Source organism: Acanthisitta chloris, unplaced genomic scaffold (genome assembly GCF_000695815.1).
Source record: "Acanthisitta chloris isolate BGI_N310 unplaced genomic scaffold, ASM69581v1 scaffold6774, whole genome shotgun sequence".
Taxonomy (NCBI): Eukaryota; Metazoa; Chordata; class Aves; order Passeriformes; family Acanthisittidae; genus Acanthisitta; species Acanthisitta chloris.
This window is the reverse complement of record NW_008669787.1, coordinates 8,189-18,769: the sequence shown is the minus strand read 5'-3', so window position 1 is coordinate 18,769 and position 10,581 is coordinate 8,189. Positions and strand designations below refer to the sequence as shown.

Below are 10,581 nucleotides of genomic sequence, written 5' to 3'. Positions count from 1 at the left end.
CTACAATATCAAATCTGAAATGTTAGCAGCAAATCACTAAGTCCCAAGTGACCTACCATTTGGAAACTTTTAAACAAAACACAGAAAATAAGAGAGCAAACATCAAGTAAAGTTTCTGGAATGTAGAAATAAACTCTTGATTTAGATATGCAGAGTGAGTACAAAGCATTCATTTATATGCCATCAAGAATGTGATTGGTTTTCTGTGATTTCACACAAGAGAAAAAACAAGCTAGTAATTCTGTCTAAAAACAGTGACTGAAATACTAACTTGCTAGTGCTTCCTACTACTTGAAAAAAAACACACAAATGGTATTCTAAAATATTAGCATGCAGGTAGTTGAAAACATTTTGGAGCATTAATATTTAAATAGCTAATTTTTGTTCAATTAGCCTGATTCTCACTTTATACTCTTGCATGAAGACTCACTAATTTCCAGAGAGAGACACAAGAATTGTAAACAGGTCTAGCTGAAAAGCACCGTCATCCCTTAGTTTTCAAACTGACAATACAACAGCATATCTAGGCGATACCCTTAAGTAAAAAAGAACCTTTTTTCAAAATTTTTTTCATAATATTAAAAAAATCCTATGAGGCAAAGACAAGAGAGAAGACTGCAAGGAACAACTCTCCTTTGGTCTCAGAATGTGGAATTGGTTTAATATCCCCTAATCTTTCCATTAGAAGAGAAAGCACATGTTCCCTATTGATGTTTTCTATGACAGCCATGAGTTTATACACTTATCTTTCCCCCTTCACTGATCTCTTTGATACCCTGAAGAATCTCACTCTATTTAATTTTTTCTTATGAAAACCAATCCACACCTGCTATTCTTCTTACCAACCCTCCCACAGCATTTTTTCCAGTTATGCTGTACATCCTTTGAGAAATGAGACCAAATCTGCCTCCAGCATGCAAGATGCACACAAACCATGGAAGACTACAGTGGCATACTGATTATGCTCTTTGCTTTCCATTCCATTCATAATAATTCCAGTACTGCATCTTCTTTTTTTTTGACAGCAATTAGCTTCAAGCTGCTATTTTCACACACTTTTTATAACCACAAGGTCTTGTATTCTGACTGGTAATCATCAGCTCACAGCCCATTATAACATATAACAAACTAGAATTGTAGCCTCAGGTGCATCACTTCAAGCACCTTCAGACTGCATTTTATCTACACACCCATTTTGTTTCTTTATCTTACTTTTCGCATATCAACCAGATGTACACCTGTAATCATCTTTTTATTGTAATTAAAAATAGATGATCTCCTCAATATGAGATTCTAAACTGAAAATACATAGTGATATGAAAAACAACTTGAAAAAAACCAGCATAAAATAAAAGAACAGCAAGAGTAATGTTATATGTCATGCTTTAGGATGAAGAATCAGCTTTGATGAAAGTAAATAATCCTAGAATAATATATATTTCCAAGTAATTTCTGAAGTCCTTTACCAGGATTTGGACTTGTCTCATGCCTTCAGTGAACACTGCAACAGCACCTGAGATTAGAATGCAAATAGGTACACAAAATGGATAGAATGAATGATAAACTCTGAATTCTCTTTTAAAAAATAGATATTGTTTTGAACAATTGACTTTTATTATAGAAGGTAGAGGCAGGAGTTGAAGGTAGGTTGCTTAAAAAATCCAAATATCCATTTTCTAATAAAAGGTTTATGTTCTAAATTTTACACTTCCCAACCAATGTGCTTTCTGACTCTTCAGAAACAACCATTAAAAAGATTGTGGGAGGAAAGTGTTATCCAAACTCATCATTACTTTTATTTTTCCATACATGGAGCTATTACAATTGTTGTGTTTCGAACCAGACTGCTGAAGAATATTCCATGTAGGTCTGAAAAGAAGATGTTTGCAATCCTTTTAGAGAGGAAAAATCTTCTTGAAGGGAATACAACAGTCACAAGCACAGATTCAATAAAAAGAATGCTAAACTGGGATCCTGTTTATGCTTATCATAAGTAGTGCTCCAACTTACTTAATGGAAATAATTTTCAAAGTATGGATTATACATCTTCCTATGTTCTATGCCAGGCAGACAAAACAAGAAGGTAGGATTCACTTCTTAAAAACAAAACTGAAAATAGTAACACCTACCTATTCCAAGCAGGAGTCCTTTATTAAAAAGAAGGATCAAACTAAAACCAAACCACAAGAGCTGCTTATATATAAACAAACAGACAAAATACCTGGTCATGACTCTCTGCATAAGCAATGTACTTTTCTTCATACCGTCTGTTAGTTAATGTATGCACAATATTGCCCATATTCCAATCTTCATCTTTCAGCTCCTTAATTATCTGCAGAAATAAAAGAAAGATCATTGAAAAGGCATTGTTGTTTTAACTAAAAACATGTAACATTATCTTGGCACAAAAATTTCCAGTGGATTGTGAACTGTGTTACTTCAACTTCAAAGTTTTGAAGTGATGAGCTTTCTCTGATCATCCAAAGAGATTTTCTTCTTTTGAATTTTACCACATAAATGTAATAACTAGAATACTTTTTCTCCTCTACTTCCATGTGTAACCACGGACAACATGACTTGCCATCTATCATGTGAATCCTCCTATGTCCTGTGATTGACAGGACCTGAAAGAAAGCACTGCATCAAACCCCATGAAAAAATATGTGGACACACACCTACCTGGTTCAAGATATCAGATGCAACCCTGGCATATGGGAGCTTCCAACTATAGCTTAATCACTGGGCTGTGTGGTGCTACCTCCTCATTTTTAGCGACTTAAATTAAATCCCATTAATAGGAACTTTCTGTCTCATATGTTATTTCCTCACTCTTCTAAATCTAGTTTAATTTCAGTGTTAGTCCCTTTTTTCCTATACTACTTTACAGACCTCCATTGACCACTACAAGTGAAATACATACATGTAAATACATAGACACAAAAATAAGTGATAAAAAGGCAACAACTCCAAGATGGCTGTAAAACTTAACATTCTAAGCATAATTGCTCAAGTACTCCCAAACAGTCTTTTCTTCCTTTCCTTTTTTTTTTTTTTTACTCCATAAATTCTAGCTCTGAACACATCCAGGTCCCTATGCAGCATCACATTAGCTACTACATCCATCTTTAATCTGAACTAGTACAGCCACTGTTACGACAAACAGTTTATCTTTCTTACTTTTACGGATTCCTCAGAATTAGTTCATGGAATCTCTTGAAGATCCTTCAAGTTTTAAAACCAATTTTAGCAAGTTGCCTAGAAAACTTACTATCAACAGGTATGTACTTAAAAATTGGTGAAATATGAGAGCAAGCAGTCTAGGGCAGATTGATAACAGCTAATAGACTGTTTCTACACTTTTTCCTTCCAACTGTTTCAGTTTTATTTTCCCCTCAAGGAATATGCTAACCAACTACATGCTTCACCTCTTTCTCTAACTCAGCATCTCTACTGTGGTTGCTTATTTGCAGCTTTTTAAGTAGAAGCTTCCTGCCTGCATCACAGTATGTTCTTGTACAATCAACACATTCCTAAATAACTGGAGTCTGCTGGAAAACAACCAGACTATCACAGCTGATTTGAACCCAACATCCCAGTGTCCCATACTGTCCCATGTCAAGTACATGTTTAGGCTGGAAGAAGTGATATTTTCTCCGTTCAAGAACAGAATTTACTGCAGCATAGGCATGTTTTCTATACACGTATTGCAAATTAGAATAAGCAGATCATATCAGAGATTGCTAAAATAGATTATCGGGGGTTTTGTGCTTGTAAAATTCTAGCCTCTTTTTTTCCTGTTATATGAACTTGGCCACTTGCATCTTCCCTACCTAGCAAATTGCTCATCTTTGCCTGTCCTAAAGTGTGGTAAGGAAATTAAAGGTGTAAAAAAAAAAAAAAGCCCAAACAAACAAACAAAACAGAAAAACAACCCAACCCCAAAATGAATACACAAACCAAATCCAAACACCCCACCCAAAACATCACAATATGGTATTTCTTGCTGCTACAAAAACCTGCTGAATTTCAGGACCTAAATACCTGAATCAGACATCCCAGAGTTCAATGATGCCAAGCTGTTAAGTTTACCCTCTGAAAAGATGTTTGAAAACTGTTTTTCCAATGGCCCTCCACCTCCTAGTTACAAAATTGAAAGATGCTGAAGATAAGTTAATTTGGCTATTTTAATTTTATTTTTAGCTACTCATTATATTTAATGAAGCATTAATGGTCATATAAAACATTTATTGTTTTCAGATCATCATGGTAGCCTGAGGAATTTGGATCTAATCTTCTAACTGAAAAACATTGTCTAAAACATCAGTAGAAGCCTTTTGAAATAATTTCTTGTTTTATTCCTTTTCTTGTGATTGTCTGTATTAAGGGTAAGGCGATATAAATCCTTAATGTAGTCAGTATTTATTAGTATATTACTGTTCTTGAAAAGCATTTACTGGTATTGATTATTCCTTTTGTAACTCCACTTACCAATTGCAAATGTTTGTATAATTTGCCTAGGCTGACTTCAGTTAAAACTTTCAGCTCTACTTATGTTCCATGTCAATTAATATACACAATGCCAGGAGGGTTTGCTACATTATTTGATTCTTCATTAGTGTTTTTGATATTTATATGCGCATGTTTAAGTTATTACCTACCTGTTCAAGCGCAATACAGACCACACATTCTACAGCTGTTGCAAGATAAAGGTTATTTCAAATAAAGAGAGTCTGTCTATAGTATCAAGAAAACTAGAATGCAAATATCATCCCCTGAACTTCCTCACCTGAAACCTGCATGATATCTGACAGCTCTCATTTCAGCCACTAATACCTGCACTCAAGCCTGCCAGAATTTATTTTAATAGGACATTAACAAAAAGAGAATGCAAAAGTTGCCAGTACGATTCTGAAGTGTCTACATGTATGCACAGACAGAAAAAACATCACACTTTGAAGAGCAGAATGTATTAAAAAATACCTGTATCCATTTATCTGGGATAGCCATGGCTAGTCGATAATCAAAGCCCCCTCCTCCCTCTGCAACAGGCCGACACAGAGCTGGCATTCCAGAAACATCCTTAAATAGAGAAAAACCCCACAACATAATTTGCATAGCATTGCAATTGTTAGTTTATGTTTTCTACCAAAAAGTAATACTTGTATACAAACACTCTCTAAACACAACTCTATAAAGAACTTCACAGACTGACCTGGTTAAGGGAGGGGAAAAAAAACAAACAACCACCCAGTGATTGCTACACCCAGATTTGCTGTTTGAGTGCAAAAAAAGTTACAGGGAAAAGCATTATGACTTTTGTTATCAAATACTCTACCTCAAAATATTTTAATAGGCTAGATATTTGAATGGGAAGAGACCTCAGTACATGCAGAGTTCGAAATAATTAGCTCTCTTGAGCTCCAAGTAATCAATGAAAAGTACAAAGTAGTCAACAAAATACAAAATAAACCTTCATTTTGTTTATTGATATTTTGCATACAGAATGGCATAAAAAGCTGAATATAAAGTATGGCAATGGGGAGATATTTTGCATACAGAATGGCATAAAAGGCTGAATATAAAGTATGGTAATGGGGAAAAAATTAATGACAATCTTTACTTTTTTTCCCAACTGTACTAAACCAAAACTATTGATCCAGCTAGTCCTGGAAAGTGACATGCTCTTACTGCATAATTTTCCAGTTTCACATTGATGGAAGGTGACCATTCTTAAATTTGTAATTCCCAAGTTCTCAAAATATTTATTTCACTATTTTGTTAGGCAGTTCTATCACGCATCATTCTTCTTCTAAAGTTAGCTTAGTTGGACAGAAAATGCAAGTCTCCAATAATTGCAAAATATCTACCAGTATTCAATTTTATTAACTTATATGATAGAATGGCTTCTCACTGATAATGTTTATAGACTAACATACACCTTTTGTGTCGCACAAGAAAATTTATGGAATTAAATACTGACTAGACCAAGAGCTTAATTAGGAAGCTCATTCTGGTTTCCAGGATTCAATCCAATTGCTGCATTGGATTAGTGAAAAAGATATTTACACCTGAAGTTACACAGATACACACACACTGTCGTAAGTGAGGACATCAACCATATTGCTATGGAGCTCATGGATGGCATTCCAGGGGTGGAAGGCAGGGCTGCCATCTAGAGAGACCCTGACTGGCTGGAGGAATCAAACAACTGAAAGCTCAGGAATGTCACACCAAGGGCAATTGTCAAAACCTAACCCTGGAATGGTCTACCTCCTGCATCCATACAGGCTGGGGACTAGCTCTGCTGGGAAGGCCCTGGGCCAGGAGCAAGCTGAGCATGAGCCAGCAGCCTGCCCTGGCAGCAGGGATGGCCAGCAGCATCCTGAGCTGTACGTACAGCAAAGCCAGGAGATCAAAGGAAGGGATTTATCCCCCTTTAGTCAGCAGTCATTAGATCACACAGGAAACCATCCACATTCCACATGCTGTAAAAACCAAATAATGAAGTGTAAATCTGTCAGAAAGGATAAAAACAGACTAATAGTCTCCAAGTTATACAGGACGGGATGATATGAAACAAAAGCTTTTCTCTGTGATGCCATGATGCCTACCTGGACAAGATCCAATTCTGAGATCTAAGCAGCTCCTATCTACTTTAGTAACAACTCTGAAACCCAGATTTTTGGGAAGTAAAATTCAAAATTTGATACTATTTATATCTACCTGCACCTACAAATTTTAACTGAACGCTAAAAAAATTCAGCATTAGTTTGTTCAGTATGTCTTCCATAAACATACTTCCACCAGGAAGCTTCCTAGCCTGGTGTGGTGCTCAGACTATCACCCACTACTGATCTTCCACAAAGAGGGCAATAAAGTGGCAACACATAGTCTGAGGGCAATTAGAAAGGACTTCAGGGCCTTGGGGCAGTTGGTAAGGGAAGCTGGGACACAAGTTCTATTCTCCTCTATAATTCCAGTTGAAGGCACAAACATTAGAAGAAACAAATGGGCTCAGTATATTGCTCCACAACTGGTGTCAGCACCAAAATTTTTTTGGGTTTTGACCAGTTTGGCCATGGGAATCTAATGAGGCTTAGCAAGAACTAAGTGCAAGGTGCTGCACCTGGGTAAGGGCAGCCCCCAGTATTAACACAAGCTGGGGGAGGAAGAGAGATCAAGAGCATCCCACTGAGAAAGACTTGGGTGTGCTGATGGATGAGAGGCTAGACATGACCCAGCAATGTGTGCTGGCAGACGAGAAAGCCAACTGCATCCTGGGCTGGATTCAAAGCAGTGTGGGCAGCAGGGCAAGGGAGGGGATTCTGCCCTTTGACTTCACTCCCGTGAAACCTCCATCTGAACTGCTGCATCCAGTTTTGGGGTCCCCAGCATAGGAAGGACAACCTGTTGGAATGCAGAGGAAGACACTAGGACCACTGGAGGGCTGGAGTCCCTCTCCTATGAAGAAAGGCTGAGAGAATTGGGATTGTTGAAGCCTAAAGAAGGCTTCACGGAGACCTGATTGTGTCTTTTCAGTACCTGAAACGGCTACCAGAAAGATGGAGAGGACTTTTTTTCAAAGGAATGTAGTCACAGAGCAAGGGGGAATGGCTCTAACTGAAAGTAAGTAGGTTTAGATTAGATATTAGGAAGAAATCTTTTACTCTCATGGTGATGAGGCACTAGACCAGGTTGCCCAGAAAAGCTGTGGATGCTCCATCCGAGGATGTGTTCAATGCCAGGCTGGATAGAGCTCTGAGCAACCTAGTCTAGTGGAATGTGTCCCTTCCCATAGCAGGAGGGTTGGAACTAGATGATCTTTAAGGTCCCTCCCAGCCCAGCCCATTTTATGATGTTATGATTAAACAGCTAATTTCTAAGAACATATTCACACCCAAGTTTGAAATGAGCTACCTATAAAAAGAGAAACCACAGCATAGGGTTATTTTGCCTGTTTGTTTTTATAATACTTCAGGCATGAAGTAACTTAACATATACTTAACATTATTTTCTTCTCCTTAGAAAAAAAACTTTAATCACAACTTTATTTAGAAGACCAAAATGAAAAATAAGCTTATAGTCAGGAACATATACAAACTTAGCAGTTGCTAAGACAGTGAGTATACAGAATATTAAAAAGTTTGAAAAATCATCAATTAATTATATTATTTAAGGAATATATCATTAGTTATGGCTGGAGAAAAACATTTTTCTCATGGGCACTCATTTAATACGCAAGCAGACATTCTTCACTGTCTTTTATAATTTTCAATTATGTCAATAGTTTCTCCTTCTGAAATTCTCCTTTAACCATGCAGCACATTGATCAATTCTATATTTTGAGTAGCGACTCCCTGAGGCAGGAAATTATATATTGAAAAAGAAGTAGCATTCTACTTAAGCCAGAGAAACTGAAGACACATCTCATTGAAAAAGAACTCTGAAGCCAGGTAATGGAATATGAATGAACTCAGAATTTCATTGGTAGGAATGCTTATAATTTAAGACTACCTAGAAAATTAACAGATTTCACTTCAAATAAGCTTACAGCTCAACCAAACCACCTCGAGTTTACTAGTCATTGCTCACCAGATGCTGTTTTTGATAGCTTGCCATTTAGCTTTTAAGCAGTGGTTGTCTACAGTAGAAAACTTTACCATAAGTAAGAAATGAAGTTAAGCAGTATTTAGCTTTCCAAAGATAAATACTGTAAAGCAACACAAAGTTTAATTAGAAATCCATATCATCCCTGATTATATCAGACAGATTCAGCTTTTTCTTTCAAACAAAAAACCCCTCTCATTGTTTACATGATTTTCCTCTGTTAGATTAGACAAAATATCAGTTAAAATATACCTAATTAAGAGAATTTTAATGCTCTGGTGTTTCATCCTATTAGAAGTTCCATGTGCCAACAAAATTTTTCAGTCAAAAGAATTAATTGATCTCCATCAACTCAAGTAATATAGTCTATTTACTCCCTTGGAAACTAAGAGAAATCTAATAGTAAATTTAAATTAGCCTATATATTCAACATTTATTGGTTTATTACATTTAATTTGAAGGGTAATTGTCAGTTATGCCAACATAATTCAAAATATGCAAAACCACACTAGGGCTTTAGTACCAGGAAACACTAGTGACAAATGGCCATCATACACAAGCAATAAACTAATAAAAACAAATCTTATTACAAGTTCAAGGTGATGGAGGAAAACAAAGAAATCACCACATTAATTAATAACCTATTAATGCAGATAAAATTCCCAAAGTGCATATTCAAGTTGTTTCTCCCCACCAGGCAAAATCTGTCAACTAATTAATATTTTTCAGCTCATGTCACTCCTTGAGTACCCAAAGTGTGACTTGATAATTAACAGGAAATTCACATCCCAGAGCAAGCTAATCAATATTAATGTCATTGAGGATGGCAAATTCTCATCTTACCTCTGCTATGGTTATGCACTCTGGATGCAAGGACTTAATCATGTAATTGGCCAGCATCAGATAAACCAAGGCATCTTCATCCACATGTAGGCCAAAATACTCATTGTAATCTCCACTGAACCCTGTGCCTAATAAGACAGGAAGTTTAAAAAGCCACAGTCATTTTTCAGAACACACAGGTATTTTGCAATAATCCATTTTATATGCACCAAATTTATTAATGATTTCAGCTCTATCCTTACAGCAGCACAAGATATTAGCAAATCTGGAATTTTTTGAGCATTCAGAGAATATCCTGAGTTGGAATGGACCCACAAGGATCATTGAGTCCAGCTCTTGGCCCTGCACAGGACAGCCCCAAGAACAACACTATGCATTGTCCAAAAGCTTCTTGAACTGTCATGCTTGCTGCTCTGACCACTTCCCTGGGGGGCCTGTTCCAGTGCTCAGCCAGCCTCATTGTCCAAAAGCTTCTTGAACTGTCATGCTTGCTGCTCTGACCACTTCCCTGGGGGGCCTGTTCCAGTGCTCAGCCAGCCTCTGGGTGGAGAACCTTTTCCTAATATCTAACCTAAACCTCCTCTGACACAGTTTTATGCCATTCCCTTCGGTCCTGTCACTTGTCACCAGAAAGAAGGCATCACTGCACACAAGACTGCCCTCTCACCTCCGACAGTTTTATGCCATTCCCTTCGGTCCTATCACTTGTCACCAGAAAGAAGGCATCATTGCACACAAGACTGCCCTCTCACCTCCAGAAGAGCCTGTAACCATCCAACACAGGACTCTAGTTACAGGACTCATCCCACCAGGTTTCATTTATGCCAATGACCTCATATCTCTTGGACTGGGCCAAAGCTTCACGCTACTCTTCCCTGCTGCTCATGCTGCATGTGTTAGTATAGAAACACTAAGTGTGGTTTGTCGTAGTCAGCAGCTTGTAAAGTAGATTTAGGGATCTCACCAGTGCTCAGTTCCTCAAGTTTTGGCATGCCATCCCACCTCTTATCCCTGGCAAGCCTGGGTTTGTCCCTTTCCCAATTCTCATCTAGTTTAAAGATATACTGATGAGACCTACTAGCTCCTGTACTAAAGCCCTTCCCCCCCCCCCCCAAAAAACAGGGAACTTTA

At 37.4% G+C, this 10,581-nt stretch overlaps 1 protein-coding gene across 1 annotated transcript in view; it reads right to left on the bottom strand.

Moving 5' to 3' along the window:
• GBE1 (glucan (1,4-alpha-), branching enzyme 1) overlaps window positions 1–10,581 on the bottom strand; it is a gene marked incomplete at its 5' end in the record, with an annotated part of 62,683 nt that overhangs the window by 51,882 nt on the left and 220 nt on the right. The window contains 3 exons of the mRNA XM_009073438.1: window positions 2,222–2,332; window positions 4,981–5,079; window positions 9,451–9,578. Coding sequence (XP_009071686.1) covers window positions 2,222–2,332; window positions 4,981–5,079; window positions 9,451–9,578 — 338 coding nt within the window. The remainder of the gene's footprint in view (window positions 1–2,221; window positions 2,333–4,980; window positions 5,080–9,450; window positions 9,579–10,581) is intronic.